Genomic DNA, 25199 nt, shown 5'->3' with positions numbered 1-25199 from the left:
TTGACCGAATTTTTATTAAAAGTATATGAAATAGGGGTAGAATTTCCTGGGGAGTGTAGAGGTAGAGTGTATAGTTTTTTTACCTATTTTCTGGAAACCGGTTTTTTTAATTTTTCTAATTTTTTGAGAAATAATTGACCGAATTTGCATATGGAGAGAGGGAGAGAGAGAAAGAGAGAGAGAGAGAAAGAGAGAGACTATTTGCGTGTCTTAATACACATGTTCTCCGGGGCGAAGCCCGGCGGGGCATGCTAGTAATATAATAAGTCAATATACATTTCTCAAAACAAATTTAGATAATAATACTGTTATATAATATACAGAAAAGTAATATGATATAAAAATTATAAGAAAGTTTTATCGTAATTTATATAGGGGAGACCGGGGCAAACTTGACACTAGGCTTTTTGCTAATTTAAATCTAGAAACTTGCCTTCCCTACTGTAAATGTGCCTTTATGTGCCAGTATTATCAACGGAATTTGGTGACATTCTGAGTTATGGTGTAATTTTTAGCGCGACATAAACGTTTTTGATGGTGAAAAGTAAATTTTCTGATCTCTCGAAAATTTCTACTCTTTCATCGAGCTTTTACTCTTGCGAATCTACCGGTAAGTGATTTTGATGAAAAATTCGATGCTCTATACGAATCCGATAATAGAGTTTTTGCATATTTTCAAAATTTGTATATTTTTGAAGTGACAAAAGTGAAAAATGACTTTCGGGGCAAAGTCGACACCGTTTTATCGGCTCCCAATAACAAACGATGCTTATCATGCAGCTATATGGCTCATGACAAATGTGTGCGCACGTCTAATCGCGAATTTACTTGCATAAATTGTATTTCAGACATGAGTTTAGATGAAAATAATTGAATGTTCAACAATTTTTGTTCTTATTATTTTCAATGATTGTTTTACTTAATTCCGAATTTTTGTACTTTCTAAATATACGATAAACAATGTATGTTTAGTTTCAGACAATAAAAAATAAGTTCCAGATCAAATTGTGTCAATCAGGCAAAGTATCGAAAAGTTTGCCCCGGCATTTTTTAATTTGAAAATTTGTCTTTGCGTCACTTTTCCTTTCCTAGGGACAAAACTAAGCAACGTGCAGCAAAACTACCTTAAGCAATTTTGTACCTGAAGGAACACTCTTTAAATGTGTACCATTAAATTTACTTGAAAAGTTTTAATTAATTGTTAAAAATTGCGTTTGAAAAAATTGTGTCAAGTTTACCCCGGTCTTTCCTACAGATAAATTTATTCTCTTTTTCTCTCCTATAACTAAACATTATAAATTGCAAATTACCTTGTAAATTATAAAAAAGATTAGAAGCTGTATAGATGTATAGATACGTTAAGGGAGTCTCTCTCACGCGATTATGAAAATAACTCTTAAATTCCCGTAACAAGGAATTTACGGCGTTTTGGAGTATCGCGATTTATTAAGGAATAGCCGTGGTTTACCTCGAGACATGCATTATACATTAACGTAATCGGAGAATAGGTACATGATTTAAATATTTCTTGCATCAATCAAGGCGGGAAACGACGAGGTTCATCGACCGTAACATCGTTTTTACAAAATGTCTTATTCGAGTTAGATTTATTTTAACGTTGCTACAACTCCCCTGATTTACGGCGAATGCTCAGACACAATAACTTTTGAGTTGGGATAAATATTATGACAACGAGTATCTTACATGACTTACATAATTCGAATCGACGTTAGACAAAACAACAAAAAGGGAGAAAGAAATAGCCGATTATAGAGAGCATCGTAAATCCTGCAATTGCGCAGTATTTGTGCGGGGAACCAATTCGGCAATTTACTATAAAAATTATTTGTGCTTTAACGTTTCGACCTCGGTGTGAAAAAAATATCGAAATTTTACGACCGATTCGGGAAAAGGAAAATCCAGCGCGGTCATTCCGATCGCTTTCATTATTATTATTTCAGCGTTGTGTCGTGAAATTTTTTATTTATCAGCAGCGTGTTCGAATCGAACGCAGATAAATAAAAAACGCATTGAAAGCTTTAAATAAAATGATATTTGGAGAGCCTTGTTTATTATTTATCTGTAATGTTACTCCTTTATTTATTTATATTATTATTAAACATTCTTTGTTTTGTGTGCATATGTTTTTCTATAAAATTATAAATATTTTATATTTTTATGAATGTATAATGTATATAGTGCCTATATGTAGAGAATTAAAAAGAAACTAAATAATGAAAATTTTTTCTTGTCAGATGTAGACACAATTTTTTATTTTGATAACACAAATGATTTACTTAAAATACCTACTATAAAATTTGTGTCTTTTTATACATAAATATATTCTTTTAATTATTTTGCATATAAAAGTGTTTAAGAAAGATAATCGAAAAGTGAATACTCTTTACGGAATATTTCTAATTTATAATGTATTTCGGCATTACATGAAAGAAATAACTTTTTAAGCATTTACTTTCAATTTTTGCAAAATGACATAGCAAAAATACGAGAAGAGTCATCTGCATCACTCAAACTGAATAAGACTCTATCCTTGTCTTTAACATGGTTAATTTTTCGACCTGTAAAATAGGTTGATTAGACATTTTATTTAGCCTGGTAAGCTACGCCTCTCCAAATCTTGAATTTTTTTAAACACTCGGTACATATTTAAACATCGTCGTGCATCGATTTTTTTCGACTCGTTGTTCACTCGATTTATCGAAAAACTCGTGCAGAAGGGAAGAGGGTGGCGCGTCATTGGCGTAAAATATTCCGGTGGAAATCAAACAAGGGATGAACTGCATAAACGGGCTGAACTCGCGGTGCATCTGTCGGCGCGGGCTGCGGAATATCCGGAGTTATTACATGTCCGAATTGCAAGGTAAATATTTTGCCGGTCGCGGCGCGCCCTCGCTCGCACGCTGTTTTGCATCGGATGCGAGATAAAACGTCCGCGTTGACGAAATCAGGATGTAAATATTGCAATAAAAACCGTAACGCTTCCAAAACCGTGATGCGCACGTGACGTCGAGATCGATCTCAGAAATCTAGTCATGGCGTTCGGGTGGTGCGATGGAATTGTTATCTGTCATACGAACGACCCGTTATATTCGAATGTTCCATTTTAAATGTTACTTAACTGTTAATTAACAATTTCGTTACGAACAAGAGCTAATAACTATAAATCTTGGAGTCACGATTAACGTCAATATCACGTGAGATCGACAAGGCTCGATGCGGAGATTGGATTAGCCTGCGTTACTTTCCTACTAGAGATAAAAATATCAGAGATAAAAAAAGATTGTGATGACGATATTCTCCAAAACCTTCCTCTTAAATTTTTATCCAATAAAAGATTAAAATCTCGCGGAAGGTCAAGTTTGTCGAATTAAAATTCGACGCGATGTAGATAGTGTACCAATGCAAATTTATTTGTCTCTCTTGAAATTCCGGAGCCGCTTCTCTCTCATCCCCTTCACCGAGGCTGCGATTCAAGGATACTCTTGGCAGGGAAATATATATACTATGATTTTATGACGCATCAAGCGGGACGGAGACGAGAGTGTGGAGAGAGAAGGAGAAGAAAAAAGTTTGTTACGCGAGGAACCAGGAGAGAGAGCGTAAAAGAGAGGAAGGGGAGAACTGAGAGGAGAAATGTAGATTCCATCCACCGCGCCCAGGTCGAGATGGTCGTTCATAAATATTCATACGGGATTCCTGAAGCCAGGAAAACATCCATTCCTGCAGAAGCGCATGTGTGCCCGCTTCCCCACTCGTGTTCATTCGGTAATTTTGCGGCCGGCCAATGGAAAAGCACCGAGCAGCGGCGGGGAAAAATGCTGGAATTACGACTTTTCTGCCGAGATTCTTCGCGGAGGTCGCGTTTTGTAAAAACATGAATTTTTCAACGTGAATTTTTAACGCGCGTTTATGGGCCATCTTTTCTATTGTTCTCTCCTTCTGCAACATAAAAATATGTATAATTTTGCCAAAAGTAAGAAAAATACTATATAATCCCATGTATGATTAAATACTTTGAATTCTATTTGATTCTAGCGTATTCTAATTATATTGCAAAAAAGGCATTACTCAAATACCTACAAGAATCCATACTCGAAGTTAATACTCGAAAACAGATCAACTTCTAGTAGCAGCGGAGAAGATTTCTTCCACGACATTGAAAGAAAAAGTAAAAATATTAAACAAACAATTATTAAATCGTAGCACTTTCGTATTTGGAATCTAAATCAAAGGAACTCCAATCTCATAAATTTTCCAAATGTAAAACATATTTTCCTTAAATATAATACATTCTTACCACTGTCGGCGCTCATAAAACATTTTTTTAGTTTAACACAACAATAATATACCCCGAAATCGATATTCAGACAAAATATTTGAACAATTTTTATTTTTGAGAAATGAAAACTTAAAATTGTGAGTACTGTTTTAATATCTCTTTTATGATCTACGTAATTTTTTTTATAAATTTTTATGAATAGTTTTTTATGAACAGAAATTATCTAAAAAAATTATCTGGATAAACCAATGATAATCATCTCATCTCTCATCTAGATTAATTAAAAACAAAATCATCTTTTGTAAGACTCTCATCTCATCTAATTGTAAGACGAATTTACGAATTTTTATCTTATCTTTATTTAGATTATTTTGGAATCGTCTAAGACAATCACTGCGTATCCTAATCCTATATGTGACACGCTATTTTCATTTAGCCGGGATACTCGTCGTTTTAAGACCGCGAACCCTGGAAATTTTAAGGATGCATCGCGAGAGAGATACGCAGGTGAATGAGGATCGCCCTTTGACGGTCGGCTCGCGTGTAAAAAGATTGGATCACAGGATTGTAATAACTTTACTGGTGAAAACACGCGGCCTCGCAAGACCGCGGAGGCGGTGAAAGCGAAAACGCGATAAATCTGACAACGGTTGCCCGGGACAGTCGGGGGGAATCCCTTTCTGACAGTTAAAAAACATCCTGTTTACGGATGCGGCGGGATCCATCTTCGGAAAAGCGTCACGGATTGCGCGCAAATATGCTGCCTCGCTTTTGTGAAAATTATGTTTAAACTTCGTACAACCGCTAATAATGTTTTAACACGGTCGAATAATTCTCACCGGTGAATTATTAATAATATTATCGAAATAATATGGAGGTCGATTAAATATTAACATTCTGAGTTGGGCTAATAAAGTTATCATTATTGATTACTATTATTACTACAATAATAAATGAACGATGTATGATACAATAAATTAATTATATATTAATTTTATAGAATTTGTATGACAAAAAAGGTATATACCTTTTCGTACGTGTCACTTAAAAATATTTCATAATATTTCATAATATTTTCACTCAAAAGTAATGAATCATTCCTTGCGATTGATCCTACAAAATTCTGGACTCTATAACTATAACTGTAACAACGGTCGGTGAAAGGAGGAATGGTGGATAATCGGGATAATAAAACCCCGCATCTCAGTAGAAAAAGCGTAATGATCGGGCATGAGAGTAACTGTTTATGGACGATCAGGAAGGTTAATCGAGTAAATCAAAGTAGGAGTGAGTCAGAGAGTGAATTTCAAATCATTTAGTTATGCGATCTCGCTCTTCCGCTCTCTTAAGCTGCGATTTCATTGACGCTAGAAACCAGCGGCAGCGCCAAGAAAATGTAGTGGAGGAAGAAATTTCGTTGAATTTTGCGGTACTCTAAAAAGTTGAGACGGTCTGAACTTCTTCCCCCACTACATTTTCTTGACGCTGCCGCTGGTTTCTAGCGTCAATGAAATCGCACCTTTAGTTATGCGATCTCAAAGTCAATGTATTTAATTTGGCGCGGATTAATTCGATATTCCAACAAACTACGTATGTACATATATCGCTGTTACAAATAGACGATTAAGGTCATTGTGCGAAGTGTTTTCTGCAGGAATGGGACGCGTTATTATGCCTGGTAGAATCGCATTTCGCAATGCCCATCCGCTTTTCCGTGATAATGACACGTAGAAAGTTAATAATTAAAGATGTTCGCGGTTGATGCTTTCACGCGCCGGCGATACCTCCTCCTCTCCCCTGCCACGGCCAAGACCGCGGTTTGTAATCGCGTATAAAGCTATAATAACGAGATCGTTCACCCCGCAACAAATCGGATGTAACCGACTTCGCTCGCAATGGCTAACACCAGTTTCCAATCAGGCGATATTATTGCTTCTCGGCCGCTCGTGTTCGTCTCGTTTCGGTGCGCCGACCAGGCATTCCGATTGATTTCCCAAGTTCCGAAACATTTCGAGCAGTCTTAAAAGCGGCATTTACATGCTTGAATTCTCACATTCATGGATTCTCCGATTTCACAGTTTATCAGAAATTCCGATGTTTATTGTAGATTTTTAGAGCCCAGGTTCGAGCTCATCAAGATCCACTAGATCAATTATTCTTAAATAATCTTGAAATTTTTGTAGTATCTTAAAAATGACACAGATTCTTAAATCTTACACAGAATTTTCCAAAAATTTCATTTATTATGATCTTTGTTCTTGTTATAAGCGCCACACTTGTTTAGTATAACAGTTATTAGTTGAACGTTGCTTTTGTCGGTTACAAGTCATCTTATGCCCGTATCACACTAGCGATTGGCGATTGCGTTTACGATTGCGTCTACGCCTTTTGACGAATCAGAATGGAAATCGCGAATTGCAATGGCCAGGAGCTACTTTCTGATTGGTCAAGAGACGTAAACGCAAACGTAGACGCAATCGCCAATCGCTAGTGTGATACGGGCATTAAAGTTATACACATCGTTGACACGTGCAGAGATCCACTCAAGAGCACACTTTCAAATTGGTCCTACACAAGAGTGACATTCCCAGCGTGTCCGCATAAACAGACGCAACCAAGCACTTTACAACACACGAATTTTGATACACGGTTTTGTAATAATTTTAATGCTACAACTTTGCGCTCCTATCATAGTAAATTTTATGTCCTATGAGAATAGGATCTCAACCAAGACCGAAATGTTTGGTTTATCAGGTTTATAATAGATTACACCATCTTAGAAATAAATACTTTTATCTGAGATATGAATAATTGAAGTTTTTATGTGTAGTATAGATTATACACATATATGTTTTGACAATATAGTTTTAAAACTTATTGTTAGTTACGAATTTAATACATTAGGCTCCATGGCCCGATAACTTTATATTTTCCTTTGAATTTAATTCAGAGTAAGTCTCTTTTTAATTTTAATTATATCTAAAAAATTTAATTTTAGCATAAATATATATTTCTTGCGAAAGAAGTCTCCTTAGAAATGTTGAGACATTTCGAACAGTTATGAAACAATCTTTGTATATCTCAAGTTTTTAATCTCTTTTAGATATAATTTTTAAATAACTCTTGTATGTAGTAAAAGCTCAAAAATTTCGCAATATTAAATCTTTAAGATTTTTAATCTCTGTACGTTTAAAATTTGTTAATTCTTAACATTAATTTTAAATTCTGAGGTTTTAGAGATTTAGAAAAGGAATGTAGGAATCAAGGAAGTTAGATATCTGTCCGAGCTTCTGAAACTTGCATATTTAAAATTTCTTTGCTAGTTTATGTTAGGTGTGAGATGGTAGGATTGTGTTACATCGTAGAAAGTACGGCCCTGGATCGGGGCCCGTTTTAATCGCAAACTCGCCACGAGAAGTGGCCGATCTCCTCTGGAGTGGCCGGGCGAAAGCGACTTTCTCGTCGTTCGGCGCAATCTTTCGCATTCCGCTCTTTACAATTCCGCGTATCGTTTCTCGCCAAGTCAATGGTTTTCTTTTTCTTTACGCATACTCGTATCGTATCGATACTCGTATTACTAACAATTAATTCGATCCAATTTCGAGGAACGATAAATAATTGATTCTTCGACGTTCTTTCGAAGGGAAGACAAAATTACCAAAACTTTTTTGCTTAATTTTAACTGACAGTTATATCCCATAATACTAAAATACTCCTTAAAAAAACGGATGAGTTAATTAAGAATTTGTTAAATAAGATTGGGACTCGTGATGAGAATTTGTTAAATAAGATTGCGAATCGCGCTTGAGAGACTCGAATATCTCGTTCCAATGGCCTTATCCCGCGATAAGGAGGAGTGCTGTGCGTTGCACTTATTTTGCCGGGAAAACACGTGGTCTTCCAGGTAGTTTCTGCGAAGCCGCTAGAAACCAGTTGGTCGACTGACCCACCTGGGACCACCTACGACCTTCTGCAACGCAATGGCGTACACCGCGATTGTGCTTCGCGCTGCAGTTGCACAACCAGTCCCGGTGCAACACGGCATGAGCACCACGAGTGAAATTACCGTGCACCTTTCTATTTGCTCGTGGAACGCTAGCGAGCCACGGGATCTCGAAACCTCGGGTATCCGAATCCTCGGAACTTTTAGATCCTGAACAATGCAATTACCAAGATCTACTTTTGCGATCGCGTTACTCTCGAATTCGTGTAAGCGAAATTCTCCCAGTCTTATTGTCGGCCAAATCCCTCCGGTCTTTCAATTTTACCTGATTTTCCCTCATTGAAGTATCAAGAATCTCTTTATCTCCCGGATGTTTTCGGATCTCTCTCTTCTTCGGAAATTCGAGTTCGGCGATGATTCTCGACGCTTGGAATCGTAAATGGATTTCGCGAATCTTTATTCTCGCTTCGAGCAACTTGCACCTCGGATTTTGAATTTTTATAGTCGCGGACGCACGAACTTGAAACGCTCGAAAGTTCGCGAACGCGTAAACTTTTTGATTCTTGTAAAGTTCGTACGGCTGCACGGTAGTCGTTCCCAGGTCGTTAAATTCGTAGGTACTATAATCTCGACTCGTTGGGGATGCTCCGGGCGTTGGTTAATGCAATTTTCAGGCTATCTCATCGGGAAAACCGGGCACGTCGCTACCGATGCACGCATTTATCTCCGTGAATTTCTAGGTGCGCGCTATTTATTTATTAAAAATTTCATTTTGATCGCGTACGTGCTTGCGCATCCCTTGCAGGGGATAAATAAATAAGCGCTATAGAGTTTTTGGAAAAGGAAAGGTAGGGAGAGGGAATGACGGGGAGTAAGATCTCCCGAGGAAACTCAATTTCCCGATCTTCGAGCGAGACTTTCCTTCGAGCTTTATTCCTGCTACTCGCGTAAATCTCCGCGCACTTTTTTTCAGGAAGACTTTTTGTTTCTTTTCTCTGTTTTTTGTCCATTGTCGGGAAACGAAGAGAACAACTTCGCTCGGGGAACTTTCCGCTCGATCCGCTTCCAAGTGGCCCGCCCGGAGTTTTCCCGAATGAATTTTTGACACGTCGATCTCTGTTCGTGTAAACGCGCGTGAAAATTCAAAGTTCTGAAATCAAAGTTTCTGAGAATACGGTGTTCTGAGACATTCTTAAGGAGTTTCTATTCTTAAAAAGCTAGTAACGTTGAAAGAATTTCTTTTCCTATCTGTTCGTCACGAGATGCGGCAGCTTACGCAGGATTCGTTACCGAAAGCTTTTTTTTCTCCAAATATATAATCTGTATTTTTCGCAGAGTCGAAAAGTTTCGCCATGTATCGTGTCGGCGAAAAATTCTTTGGGTTTTTGTTCCGTTAGCTTCACGGCAGCTAACGCGATTACTCGCGGAAGAGCCAATTAATGATAAATACGCGTTATCGGGCTCACCCGGATTATTCGTGCACGACGTTCAGTTAACTTTACGTATTGACGCTCACGGAGTTCTCGGGCTTAATTAGGACCAAAACTCATTAAAGCCCGCGAGTGTCTCTAATTTGTCAGGGCCCGTCGGGGAGATGGAGATGCAGAGAGTGGCAAGGAGAGCTTTCGTTCCCGCAACGAAACGATTAAATGGCGTCGTCTGTCGGTAACGTATGTGCAATTATAAAGGCGCTGCTTGCAGATGACGTTCTTAAATGAGTATTTAAGGGCCCGTAGCGGATAGCGGATGTGAATACGTAAGGATTACATCTATTTTATCAGAGGGGTAGGTGGGTGTAGAGTCTCAATCTCATTCTGAGGAAAGTTTCATTTCGGTTGATTGATGTCTCTGCGAATAAAGTTCAGATTTTAGTGAAATTTAGCTACCTTTGCGGCAAGCGTACCAAGAAAATATTCCAGGAAAGGGAATCAGAAATATGTTGTAATTACCCGTTGTATTAAAACTTGTTTATAAAACTTATTATCATCAAAATACAGTCTAAATATTCTTAATGGCGGAAGAAAATTTCTCAGACATGTTTGCAATAGAATTAGCGATGGGATTAAGTATCTTATAAGTAGATTTAAATCTATTGGTGTAGTTTCGAACTCTCTATGATTACTTACAAAGGATTCAATTCTTTATAATAAAAATTATAAGTACATTGCGAATACAGGGACTCATTCAAAACTAACTAGTCGGGATCGATTAGGTACTTATTCTTATGAATATTACTTGAATCTTAAAAAATGGATCTTAATTATTGGATTTAACTCGGATTTTTAAGTGCATACTGAACTTGATCCATTCCTAAATAGGACGCACTCATGCATCTTTCATACAATGATTGCTTTATTATATAGAATGTTTCTCAAGTAAGTACAAAAAATTGAAGGGGATTATTCCGTGATTTATATTTTAGAAAGAAAAGGTTCTAGGAATGTATGCTCTAAACTGCTTCGTTTTTAAAATACAGGGTGTCAAAGATGCACGCCCCTAGTGGATCTAAAAATGTTTCATCGGTGCTGGAAAAGGATTCTTAATACCACATGTACGCATACCAAATAAAATATTTTTAAACATTTTTCAGATTTTCGAAATTTTTATACTTTTTTTACAACTTTGAATATCTCCTTCAATTTTTTGTACTTACTTAGGAAGTACTCTGTATACATATGTATGTGTATGTATGTATCTCGAATAAACTAGCTTTAGATGAGAGAAGGGGATGTCCTGCGTGACGGAATACCCTGTTGTTTCCCCGTTGAGAAAAGAAAAATAATTTGCAACGACGATAATTCGAAACGGGCGCATTGACCTTCGTTGTACCTCGGCTATACACACACACACACACACACGCGCGCGCGATTGCGTTTGCATAAGATTGCGAAACGACACAGGCCGTGCTTACGTGTGCAATCGCGCGCGCCAAAAATTCGACCGGTTTGACACGTCGGTTTTTCTTGGTAACGGTATATTGGCTGCTATCGCTTCCACTTCCTACAGGTCGTTCCAGGTGAATACATGCGGCTTTCTTCTGTCTCTCTTTCTCCCCCCCCCTCTCTCTCTCTTTTTTTTTCTCTGTCTCTCTCCTTCATCCGCGCCTTCTGGTTTTCTTTTATTAGAAACTGCTCGACATATAGTTTTTCTTTTTACGTAAACTATTTAATCAACTGATTATATTGATCTAGGCCTTGTAACCCGATTTTCGCCCCTATACTTTTTCTTTTTCCACACATGTGATTATACAGTACCATAAATGATACTTGTCGACTTGTCTGGAATTCATTAATTATCTCGCGTGCGAGAATTGTAAAAAAGGAGATTTTATATCAAAGCAGAACATGCTTCCGTTCTAGTTAATAGGCTGCCACTAAAAAAACAGTAGAATAACAACGATTACTTGGTTGAGTTTGTTTCTCACAAATAATTGTTTTTTTAGAAGTGTCTAGAAAGTCGAAGATCTAGCCAGGCAATTTTCGAGACAACTTTCATACAAAACGCGAGGAGTCTGTTATCATTACGTTTTACGAAACGTGTGTTGGAAACGTCACGGAAGTTACGGTGTCCTGGCTTACGGCTCTGTGGCCGGTATGTGATAACACCGAGGAACGGGAGAGTCCGCTATTATGTCGCTGAACGAGTCGCTGTGGTTGAGAGGCGCTGCGGCCATTTTCACTCTCCTGGCCAGAAACGGGCTGCATTTTTATACGTTCACTGCGGCAACGTCATTCTCTCTCTCGTTGCGGCATGCGGTAGTTAGGCTCTTTCCCCGTTTAACGGTGACCACGGTAAATTACGACCGCAGGATTCGCTCCTTCGAGAGGATCCTCGAGCAAGACCATCCACACCGGTAAATCCACGCTCAGGAGGTCACCGGGTCGTCCTGGCGAACCCATATCCCTCTCTTTCTTTCTATTTGTCCCTGTCCGGCCTCACGTTTTTCTGAATGGCGGTGGAAATAAATGGTTATTAAATTGCGCGATAATTGGTTATTATTCTCGAACAATATTGATTAACCGCAGTCAAAGTCGTTAATCGTGCAATCACGGACGAATTATCAATAACAAATCGCATCTAGTATTCATAAAGTCAATCTCAGGTTAGGCTCTGCTTTAGAAAATGTTTGATCTAAGACCACCGGAATACATCTTTGATTTACGAAAAGGACATCTCGCGAACAGTTGTCCGAGAAAAATTTCTCGTAAATGAATCCACTCGAAGAGTCCGATTTCAAGGTCGTAACCGCTGTTCATCACGATACATCTTGTGCACGCAGAAAATGGATTTTTGTCGAGTAAATAGGAGTGGTCATCGAGTAAGAGAAGAATCGCACGCGGATGTTCGCGCACGGCCACACATACGCGAAATTCATGCAACGCTATCCCGTTAGTCGACATTCATCGGCTTGGACTTCATCTCCGGCTTCCCTGCGTCCTCTCTTTCTCTCTCACTCTTTTTTCTCTCTTTCCTGCTCTCTTCGGAGTGGCCGTCTGCCAATAAGAGATGTTAGAGGAGGGCCGCGTCCATTTCGCTCGCTGTGCCCAGTTATGCGGACTGTAACGGAACCGGCCGACTAAATTTACCGCGGCCTTATCGATCACGGCGCGGACCTTCGGTCCCCGTCGGCCGGCGACGACATTTTTTACTTTGCCGTAAATCTCGAAAAAGCAGATCGAGCCGTCGCGATTTATGGCGCGCACTTGAAGTCATAAGCCGCGTTAGAGACCGGGAATTTTCGCGATAAAATAATAAATAGCGATTGTCATAAATATCGGAGAGCGAAATAAGTGAACGACGCGGCCAACATGAACGGCAAATGAGTGACGTAAATAAAGTAAATGGCGCAAACGACGTATGCAAATAACATGGATAAAATAATAATAATATTAACCCTAGAGAGTCTTTATGAATTTTCTCATACGTGAAAGGCCAAGCGGGGTATAAAAACACCCCAAACTTGTACCGCGTGTATAATGTTTCTATTTGTTGTTAGACAACTTTATAATAGATAATTTTGTTTTCTTTTTTAATAGGGAAGACGATAGTAGTCATCAAATTGCGGTAGTAAAAAAAAAAACAGTAAAAAATTTCGAAAAACAAAAAAAAGAACCAAAAATTGGGCTAAAATGACTATTTTTATAAAAAATGCTGTAGTTTTTCATAAAATTCACCAATTTTAAAAATTCCAACGGATTTTGAAAGACGAATAGACAACCTTCAAGGGCATGTAAACGATTTTTTTGTTTCTTAAAAAAAACATATTTTTTTGAACGTCTGAAGTAGAGGAAATGACGAAAAACTGTCGGATGGGAAAAATCGCAAGAAATGGAATGTAAAACAGATTTTGTTGATTATTATTTATTTGAAAGGTAGTCAAAAGTTATAAAAGTATATGGAAACAGTAAAATTAACTCCATAAAAATTGTACAAAGTTTTAATCAGTTGCTGTGCAAGAACAGCAAAAATGAAATATTTCACCGAATCTTAAAGAATTATATATAAAACAGGGGTAGAATTTTCCGGGGAGTGCTATAAAGTGTATAATTTTTCATTATCGATTTTCACAAAAAATCTGAAATATACTTTAATCTAGTAAAAGTCGAACGTAAACGGCCAAAGGCGTCACCCCAAACGATTTTCTTTTTCGGTTTTCAGCTGCTGCACGGATCTAACGCACTTGCTGAATGACGGAGGTCAACTGCCGGATGACTAAACTAAATTATGGTTAGGGTCTCGGTATGAAAACTAACCTTCCTAAGGCAGGGCGCAATTTGAATTTCGCGTGGGGTGACATATCACCCCAGAAAGACTCTCTAGGGTTAACATAAACAAACTTGATAAAGTTACAAAAAATAAAAAGATAAAACGTCTTGACCAGAGAAGAAGACAAACGCAATCGACAGTGTGAGAATTCCTCTGTGTGCTCTCATTAACGTGTGGAAATTTGGGAAAGAGTATACCGAAGAAAATTATACGGAGTCTAGCGCTTATCCGCGTTACGTAACGCATCGTCGAGTCGTGGCACGCGTCTTAATAGGCTTTACCAATCTCCGGAAGTACGTATGTACGTGCTCCACGCGACCATACAGCGAGATATTCATCTCGTGGTACGCGGGGAAGAGCGGTCGATTCCCTATCGTTCGTTCACCCCGTGTATACATTCTTTCACGGCAATGGCCCGATTTTGCCTCGCAGCGTCCCGACGTCCGTCTAAGTTACGTAAGAATGTGGCCGACATCGTCCAGCATGCCACGAAAACGAGATTTCTCTTCGGAGCTACGACCTCCGGCCTTAACGCTAAAACTATTGAATAATAAAAAAAAAGAAAAAAAGAGAAATTTGTGAGACTAATTCTTATTTTAATTAAGATTCCAATAGGTGGACACTTATGTTTATTTGATTGCCTACTACAAATTACCTACTGTATTGTTAAAGAAAAAATATATTAATAGAAGTTTGTAAAATGTTGCTTAACAAGAGATTTATTACTTTTAATAAATAAAATAAGAAGACGAGAATTATCTCGATTTTTTATTATTAGTCCTAAACTACCCCGGCGGCATCCTAAACTTCTCCTCTAGGGAAGCAGAATAGGACAGATTAAAGAATATTTTTTTAAAAGGTAAAAACAACGCATTGCTTTCAAATGTTTGTTTTGCCATACGTTTATATTGAGCATTAACAACTAAATTAACTTATAATTGAGTCAAAAAACCAATTTTCTTAAAAATTGAAAATGATATGAGCTCTTTAAAAAAAAGTGTCCTACAGTTCCCCCCTCTCCCTTACCTATTTCTACAGAGAAGTCAAAACAAAAAAAAATTAAAAAAAAAACAAATTTATAAAATTAATTATCTGCATATTTTAATAAAAGTCAGAGAAAATTTCAGAAATTATGATGTTTTAGAAATAAATAATAATTATCTATATTATTTTAAAAAATCTCAAACAATTCATTTTGACCCACTTCGTAATTTTAGTGTAAATACAATGGTCATTATTTATATTAAATTTTTAAATCACGATTTTTACCGCTTGCATTATTATCTAAATATTGAAATAAAGGGAATGTGCAATTAAATCACAGGCGCGGTCGGACGTAAATTGAAACATGGATATTCGCGCGTGATTCCGCAAATTGTTTTCGTGAACCGTTAATGAAGCCGCGAGTAACAAGTTCGAAGAATATACCGTTGGTTTCGTGCAGCGGATTTTCGAGCGCAGGAAACGCAGAAGATAATTGGTGCGCTATTGAATCGACGACGGCGTCGTTACCTTCCGACGCACCTGACGCGGCGGTCTCACCCCCTGCTCTCGCAATGCGTCACCGCCGAGACCCCCCAGGCAATGTAAAGGTCGGGGGTAAGCCGAGTTTAATTTAGCCGTCACGCTCTTACCAGGATCGATACATCGTAACCGCATCAGCGGAGTTACGCCTCGTGAGTGCCACCTTAACTTCGACAGTGACGCGACTCTGCCGAAAGGAAAGGAAACCCCAAACCAGATCCCGCTTCCGGAACGACGCGACGCCCCGACTCATCCATGACGCCGCGCCGCGCCGCGCCGGCGGCACGGCGGAAACCGCCCCGGGGGATCAGCGGACGATCCCTTGAGCGCTCTTGCACGTTTCGGGAAAACATTGATCTTAACTCCAAGTTGACTTAACCGAGATTTTAGGACTTACATTATCGCGATGTTGCGTGTAAAGCCAAAGATTAGAACACGCGAAATGAAGATTTAGGGTGATTTATATGTATAATATCTACAGTTTTATTCTAATTTTAAATCTTTAGCAATAAAAATTCTAGATTTACATTTTTGCAAAAAAAGGCATCGATCTCAATTCAAAATGGACTTAACTGAAATCTCTGGATTTTTAGATATTTTGGAAATTCCGAAATCAAGAAGTTTTTAATTAGAACGTTTAATTACGAGAAATTTTCATAATTCTTGATTCTTAAACTGCGTACTCTAAACCTCAATTCTCCGAATTATTTAGGGGTATTCAAATAAGGTAAAGTTTAACGGTTTGACAGGTTATGTCAGGTTAAAAAGTTAATTTTTAAACTTTTAACTTAAAGGTTAATACGATAGGTTAAGCATTCGTCTTCGGCTAAACTGACATGCTGTGCGTGTGGATAGGTTAGGTTAAGTTAGTGGCATCCTGCATTCAGTGGTGAAAGCTCTCCTATTCCACGATCTAGCAGCTTACATTCTAGCAGCACTGTAAAGGTGCGTTCATATCGTATATGTCCTGGATCGCGTATTATGATCAGCTAAGTGTGGACGGGGTGCCGTATATATGTAAATACCTATTCTTAGCTGATCATGATACATGATACGGTGATACGACACAAGTCTGGACGCACTTAAGTCTATTCTGTATCTGTAACAATAGTGTCATTATCGATATGTCATTGCGCAGCTTTTTTTACTATCAGCGCAACGACAGCATCAATAACGACATTATTGTTAATAATTACAGAATAGGCCTGCTGGGTACGAGTCTACAAAATGCCAAGAAAAAGCTGTGTGGAACCTGATGGAATGTATGTCAATTTCTATTACCTATTGTATTACGTTAAATAATTTTTAAATTAATTTATAAAAAAGTACGGAAGAAAAATTTGAAAACTTTTTTAATCTCATTTAAAGGACCAAAAAGTCACGTGTAGTGATTAATCCTCGCCAGAAGTGGACTGAAGAAATGGAGAAAGCGATTTTAGATTACGCCAAGGATGGCATATCCATAGGAAGACAATTCGAAGTAAATGGGCAAAATGGCTATTACATCAGTGAATATTCAAATACCCAATAAACACCGAGCATCAATTACATTGCATCTATAATTTCTCACTCAACAATGTAAATGTAATATAACACATATGTTATATTGCATTTACATTGTTGAGTGAGAAATTGTAACACAGATGCAATGTAACTGATGCTCGATGTTTACTGGGTATATATTTAAAACCTTCATTTACATTTAAACATTTAAAATGGTTTTCCAGAAGCCAACCGCACCCGAGTACTACAAAAATTTCTTACGCATTACCAACTTCCACTTTTTGAGAATATTAACAATGCTAAGCTTGTTCAACATATGAAGAATATGAAGGCATCGTACAATAAAGCTTTGGAATGGCGAAACAAAACTGGACAAGGCATTCTTCAAGAAAATGTCGAGACAGGAAGTGATACTGTAAAAAGTATATATGATTATATGATTTATTAAGCGTTATATGATTCATTCGTTTTATAAACTATAAGTGACGTTTATGATTATGCTTATCTGATACATATTTTAACTTTTAGTGGAGCTAATCAAGCGTTGTAAATTCTTTTTCGAGTTGGACGAAATCCTCGGTGACAAGCCTCACATCAATCCTCCTTACATCCATCATAGTGATGATATTGAGTTGGATGGTGACGGAACAAGTTTGGAAATAGAAACTGATACAAATGATGATACAACTGTTGACACACTCCTGAACACACTCCCCAACCTACCTGATGATATAGATGCTTCGAGTTTTCAAATTATTGAACACGTTGTTGAAACACCCACTACATCGACGTCAGAGGATGAACCTTTAAAGAAAAGATTACGAAAAAGCCCTATTAAGTCTGCTGCAGCGGCGCTAGAAAATTCTCTGAAAGCAAGAATTGTTGTTGAAGAGAAACGTCTGAATTGGGAAAAGGCAAAGGAGGTGCAGATGCATGCTGAACAACAGACACGATTCCAAATAGAACAAGAATTTAAGCAGCAGCAATTAAAGTTCGAACGTGAGAAGTGGACGGCAAACATAGAAAGACAAAAAAAAAGTGAAGACCGGCAATTTGAACTTGAGAAGTTAAAAATTGAAAAAGATGCAGAGCTCCAGAAATTAAAATTACAGCATGACCTTGAGTTGGAAAAATTAAAAATGGGTATTAAATAATTACCAGGGAAGTCTCTGTATAACCCTCGAAAGATCGCGTGGGGTGTAGGCTACACCCTAGCTATTTTATTTTTATGATCACGACATGGAAAAATTTTACGATTGCTGAAGGTCTTTTTTTTTCATTAAAATTAAAATTTTTATATACTACAGAAATTACATTAAAAAAAAATAAGTTTAAAAAATTTTATAAAATTGAAGAGAAAAGTAAAGAAAATTTTTTTTGTTAACATTTACGAGGGAAATACTTTAGGGTGTCACCTACATCTTATGCAACTGTTCCTATTTCAACTTTTGATGCGATCGTTCGAGAGATAATTATGATAATTATACAACATTATATTCTGTTTTATAATAATATAAATATATATTTTATATAATATAAATACATAATATTATTCATATTATTTTTGTTCCATTTTTATTTTCTGTATAATCTTGAAACAAGGGAATAAAATGGTAACTAAGAAAACTAAATATTTCTTCGCAAAAACCACTGGAATAAAATCTCTCTTTAGCAGTTATTTTCACCTCTAGTCTCATCGTATTGCAGCTCCTGTTCGAAGTGATGAAAAACTTGTTCTACATCGAAGTTGTAGTCTTGTGGTTTTGGCTTAATAATGTTATACAATACTATACAAGTTATAATCCACTGACATGCTCGTCGATGTCCTTTGTTCTTATTTATTCGAACACGCAAGGATCGAAGACTTCTAAATAACATTTTTAAAATTCCAAATGCATGTTCGATTTTCACTCGTTTACCTGAATAAAATGTTTTGTGAGCAATAGGATAATGTTCTAAATCATAAACATACTTGTGTAATGACGTAATTAATAAAATACTTGAAAAATGACGGTTGAAACGACGCCTATTTCTTCGTGTTCCAACATTTGAATTTTCTCTAAACGGAGTCACTACGTATCGATTACAGCGGTAGGCTGAATCTCCTGCTATCCATTGACCGTCTGATAAGTAATTCTCTGGATGTAGACCAATGGGCGAGTTGGCGAAAACTCTAGCATCATGTGCACTAGTCGGATAACCTACTGAGACGCTCCTAAATAGCAAATGATTATCACAGATTGCATGTATGTGTAGTGCGTACTGCTGTTTTCTACTAAAATACGCTTCATGGTCTTGCAGAGGTGCCTCGAACAACGGTATATGTGTACCATCCATGTAACCAATACATCCTGGAAGCGAGTTCATCATCGTTGCGCAAATGTGCTTGCGTTCCAATTCGCTCGGCCAAGTTATGTATTTTTTCTCTACAGAGAGCAGCACCTGTATAAATATAAAAATATAATATTAATTTAAATTTATAAGTTTAATAATAATGTAAAGAAATAATTATCCTTGACTTACCGTAATCACACGTTCAGTGCACAAATGTATCATTCCTGCCCCGCTTATTCCAAAGTGTTCAGAAATCCTAAGAAATGACGTACCTGAGCCATCATTTCCAAAGCGATACAAAGCTATTGCAAGTTGATATTCTATTGAAAGAGACTTGGAAGTAGACAAGGACTGGAAGGTAGTGGTATCACTCACGATATTTAGAATTTGTCCAAATTTCTGTCGTGTCACCCTCATGCAGGACTTGAATCTATCATCATCATATGAGGGTAGGATATTGACATACCAGTCATTACTCCTAGGAACTCTGACGTTTCTAGGTTCACTGTAGCAATATTTTAGTGTAATTAAAAATATCTCCGTGCACTGAAGAATAGCTTCATCAAAATCTTTATTTGAATTTCCACTCACAAGATCAAAACATCCTTTTAAAAGGATAGTTTCGAACAAATTCTTTCTTTTACTTATTTTCGGCATTGTACAAACTTATTTTTATACATTGGTAATTATTTCGTGAAGCTGAACATGTAAACATTGAACTTCTCCTTCACACTTATACACAAACCTGCAATGGGCGCGCTACTCTTTAAGGTTATGCAAAATACATAGGTTATACACATACGTGACTTATTAACCTATCACATTAATCTTTGGGTTAAAAGTTTAACCCTTTGGGTTAAAAATTAACTTTTTAACCCGACATAACCTGTCAAACCGTTAAACTCTAACTTATTTGAATACCCCTATTGAATTCTGCTTTCTGGCTGCCAAGTTTCGTGAATCCGCAACGGCTCAAGTTTGATAGCCAATTTATACTATCGGTCGTTTACTGCTAAATAATTTCTGTATTTGCTATCGCAACAAAGTCTGTTATAACTCTTCGGTTGGAAAGCCGAGCATATCAGTCCTAACTGCATTTCCCGCCATTAATTTACGCTATTATCCTCAATTATCTGTTGGCAAATAATTTATGCATTCCCTATTACAACGCAATGTTCCTATCGTTCCTATCGCGTGTTTGTTGAAATATTTCTATTGCGGACCGTTGACGAGAGCATCAAGATGGAAAATGCGCGATAACAGCCTGTTGAATTAATTTGAAATACAAGGGGTAGCCGGCTTATCTATTTATCAATAATGGAAAAGTTTTTTCCGCCAGTGAATATAAAATAATATCACCAAACTTCAATTAATTATAACTGGCATATTTATTCACAAAAAATCACAACGTTTCGGTCCAAATTCGGACCCTCTTCAGGTGAACTCTTATACAAGCATTCGACAAGCAATTCGTGACACTCTACCCGCAAGTCAGAAACTGAAGACTAGGAAAAAAAAAACCATTTTTGTATCACAATCGCTTAAATATTATAAATAACAAAGGAACTATAAAAGTGGAAAATTTCAGTGACTTTCATGATTTGTGCGTTGTCAGTAAAATATAATAATGTCAGTGTTAGTAAAATATAGTGTAGAAAATAAAGAGAAGTCGAAATTGGACTAAAACGTTGTGATTTTTTGTGAATAAATATGCCAGTTATAGTCAATTGAAGTTTGGTGATATTATATTATCTATTTATCTTATAATATTTTCAATATTTCTTGGAAGAACAGACGCACGAAAATGCGCGTTTGTTTTATCTTTAAATTAAATTGCGCTAATTGTAAAGAGAATATGTATATTGCTTTGAAAGATAATTGTTATGCAACTACTTTAAAGAAATAAAACCCAAGTGGTATCTTCGTATTCCTATTCAAGGGTCTTTCTATTCTAAACCCAAGTGATAATAGCTTCTTAATTCTTTTTAACAAATTTTTAATATTACAAATAATCATTTTAATTACAAAGAATTAAAGAAGTAACAGTACAAAATAAAAATATTTAATTAAAACAAAATAAATAAATTTTTCTTGTAAAAAAACTTGGCGCTGCTAGACTTTGAAATTTAAACATTAGTACTAAGATTTTTGATTGTATAAAAAACAATAAACATAATTTAGGGAGGAATGTGACAGGAGTAAAAAAGCAGCGCCAAGTTTTTTTACAAGAAAAATTTATTTATTTTGTTTTAATTAAATATTTTTACTTTGTACTGTTACTTCTTTAATTTTTTGTAATTAAAATGATTATTTGTAATATTAAAAATTTGTTAAAGAGAATTAAGAAGCTATTATCACTTGGGTTTAAAATAGAAAGACCCTTGAATAGGAATACGAAGACACCACTTGGGTTTTATTTCTTTAAAGTAGTTGCATAACAATTATCTTTCAAAGCAATATACATGTTCTCTTTACAATTGGCGCAATTTAATTTAAAGATTTCACATCTTTCTTTGAAATACATGTCACTTGAGTTAAGTTAGGTAATATAATTTTGTGAAAAAGATATAAAGCTACCACTTAGGTTAGATTTTTGAATTTACAAAATACATTACGTGTACTTGGCACTTTTTTACCTTTTTTGAAAAAAATAATTTTGTACTGATATCACCTATTTTGTAGTGTTAAGCAAGGATCTGCAAAACATTTTTATTTTTTATTTTTTAATTATTCACAAAATTAGCAATAACAACAAATACATAAAAATTAATAATATTTAAGTAAAAGTAAATTATACATTTCTCACAAAAATTGAAGAAACACTAAATTTATCTTTAAAAATAGGCAAAATTCGAGCAGCTGTAACTTTGTTAAAAATGAATAAAATTTAAATTTCAAGCTTAAAACCTCTACTTTCGAAAGGTTACTATTATTCGTCTAATTTTTATTATGTCTAGACATAATTTTAATTCAGCGAATTTTTATTATGTCATGACATAATTTTAATTCTGCCGCTAGGGAATTTTTAAATCGATTCTTATGAATCAAGCTTGAATTCGATGTCTAGGTGTCCCAGGTTGCCGATAACGAGGTCCACATAGTATGCTTCATAGTTTTCGGTGTCCAGGTGTATTAATACCTTGAATTTGATGTCCACGTGTCCCACGTTGCCAATGACGAAGTCCACATAGTGCGCTCCGTAGTTTTCGGTGTCTACGTGTATTAATACTTTGAATTCGATATCTACGTGTCCTACATTCAGATTTAAAGTTATTAATACACCTAGACACCAAAAACTACGAAGCGCATTATGTGAACCTCATCATCGGCAACCTGGGACACGTAGACATCAAATTCGAGGTATTATTACACCTGGACACCGAAAAATATAAAGCGCACTATGTGGACCTCGTCATCGGCAACCTGGGACACGTAGACATCGAATTCAAGCTTGATTCATAAGAATCGACTTAAAAATTCCCTAGCGGCACTTTCTGCCAAGCGTAGAGAATCTTCTTTTCCGGCAGCGGTGGTAATACGATGTAATAAGGATACGAAATCTCTCCAGATAAACATGAAGCAAAATTGACTCAATATATATTATATATATATATATATATATACCTAATTTACCTAAATATAAATCTTCCACATGACCGATAAATCTATCGAAATACGCGCGCGATATCGAAACTGGCGATACCTGCGCCGCCAGCGTCGAAAAAGTGAAAGTGACATTTCTCTAATAGCGTTTTCGATTTGCGACTCAAACCGACTCGGGTCGCATCATGTATACAGGACTCTAGAATCATTGACGTGGAATACATACATATCTATGTATGTATTCCACGTCCATTGATGCGACCCGAGTCGGGTCGAGTAGTAAATCGAAAACGCCATAATAATCATAATAATATTGAGACGTCGCGGCGTCGGCGTTAGGAGGAGAAGAAGAAGTATCTTAAAATAAAATTTTCACATTTTGACTTTGCGTCACAATATCTCCGCTCGTAGGGCACGTAGCGGAATATTATGAGAGAAACCCCCCTCTAATTGGACCCCAAGCTATCGATCAAGCCTACTTAGAACTTGATCCGTTCACTCGTTATCGAGATCTCAACATCTCGGGTACTCGCAACCCGTCGCATCGCGTAAAAGAGTCACGGTCGGTCTCGCTCCGTGTCTACTGATTTTATATAAACGCGTAAAGTGTATAAAAGGTGCGTTCGGGAAGACGCTATAAGTGCTATTTGCTTATTTTATCCTTGTTTTACACCTGATGAGCGATAAAGATAGAATGATGCAATAGCGCTAATAACGCGCTTCCCGAACGCAGCCAAAATACGTATATGCCGCACTATTATTCGCGCGTCAACACTCAAGCAAGACGGCAGCCCGCGTGTGTGTCGATATTATCTTTTGAAAAGTCATCGTTTTCTATTAGTGATTATTAGCTGACGCAATCAATTAACATTTGAAAAATGTATCGAGACAGCGGCTGTTTACCAAAGCGAATATTTCGCAAGCAATTTATTTACATAGTGAAAGTTGAAGCGATAGAGAATGAGAGAGTTGTAAAGTTAAAATGTGTGTATGTATTTATTACGATGTTAAAAAAAACTAGAGGATCTAGAGGGAAATCGAAGGATTTTAGAATTGGTTATGGAATCCTTTCTCGGTCTTACTTAGAGCACGCCCTAAATAAATATTTGAAACATTCCTGGCTATTTTGGATTTTGTGTAGGTTGCTTATAATTAATTATTTAAGGTGGACAAATAATTTACGCAATAAAAAATCGAGATTGTTTTAATATTAATCCTCCGTCACCCATGAAGGATGAAGGTTTAAAGTTCAAAGTATAAACCTTAATATCGTCTAAATGGTTATATTTATGAAAAAAATATAAGAGACTTTTTTTGTAGATCGTTAAATTTTCTACAAAAATATGTATTGATTATTTTATAATTTTTTATAGTCGATATGATACAAAATTCATAAGAAGCAAAAACAAGTTTTATAAAATTTATCAAACTTTAACATTGAATATCTTTTGAACGGTTGAATTTATGAAAAAATGATAAGAGATCTTTTTTGTAGAGCGGCAAATTTACTACAGAAAATCTATGTGGCGCAATGCTGTATTACTGTTTGTTAGATAGTTATAAATTTTTTTTATCTTACTAAATGAAAAATAAAAAATTGCGATGAGCGACCTGTTAATATTAATATTAAGGGCTAAAAATTTAACAGATATCTCTTATTTTACCTTCTTGGAAGTATATATGCTATTCGTGAAATGAAAAAGAAAGTTGCCCCAAAATGACACACTCTAAGATATATATATATATATATATATATATATATATATATATATATATATAGTTGCTTTTAGAAAAAATATGTAAATGCGTGTTGCAAATTACATATTTTTTCTTAAAGGAACTATGCTTTTTTTTATACCAATTGATTTTTCTCATTATTCTGTGCATAAAAGTATTAAGGTAACATTACCGAAAACTTAATGTTTTACAAGATATTTTGTATTTTATGTCAAAATACTAGAACTTTCAAACCTCATAATTCCCAAAGTTCTTAACGAAAAAATACTTTATTATAGTGTTTTGAAAAGCTCTCGAGATTAGCTACAAGAATATGCATTGAAAAATAGGGGTTTTCATTTAAGAAATTAAAGGTGTCGTTCACGTGAGCTTTAAACGACCATCCAAGGTCAAACCAATGACCACTATCTTATGTCCCCCTTTGAACCAAACAACTTTTGTCTGAAACGTTTTTCCGTATGTTTCATATATTTTAAAATATTTGCCTGC

General features: G+C 36.3%; 2 protein-coding genes across 2 annotated transcripts in view; both read left to right on the top strand.

Moving 5' to 3' along the window:
* The window catches only part of LOC112466734 (brain-specific angiogenesis inhibitor 1-associated protein 2-like protein 1), a gene marked incomplete at its 3' end in the record, with an annotated part of 69862 nt that overhangs the window by 13260 nt on the left and 31403 nt on the right, over positions 1 to 25199 (top strand). The gene's annotated exons all lie outside the window — the stretch shown is intronic.
* On the top strand, positions 16605 to 18307 carry LOC112466737. Its single transcript, XM_025035004.1, has 4 exons — positions 16605 to 16795; positions 16902 to 17013; positions 17261 to 17458; positions 17565 to 18307. Exons 3-4 carry the CDS (start codon positions 17353 to 17355, stop codon positions 18188 to 18190), a joined length of 732 nt encoding a protein of 243 aa, XP_024890772.1. The 5' UTR covers positions 16605 to 16795; positions 16902 to 17013; positions 17261 to 17352; the 3' UTR covers positions 18191 to 18307.

This window comes from Temnothorax curvispinosus, unplaced genomic scaffold, assembly GCF_003070985.1.
Source record: "Temnothorax curvispinosus isolate PA1 unplaced genomic scaffold, ASM307098v1 QBEX01016525.1, whole genome shotgun sequence".
In the NCBI taxonomy this organism is placed as follows: Eukaryota; Metazoa; Arthropoda; class Insecta; order Hymenoptera; family Formicidae; genus Temnothorax; species Temnothorax curvispinosus.
Note: the sequence above shows the minus strand (reverse complement) of the source record. Positions and strands in the feature narration are given on the sequence as shown.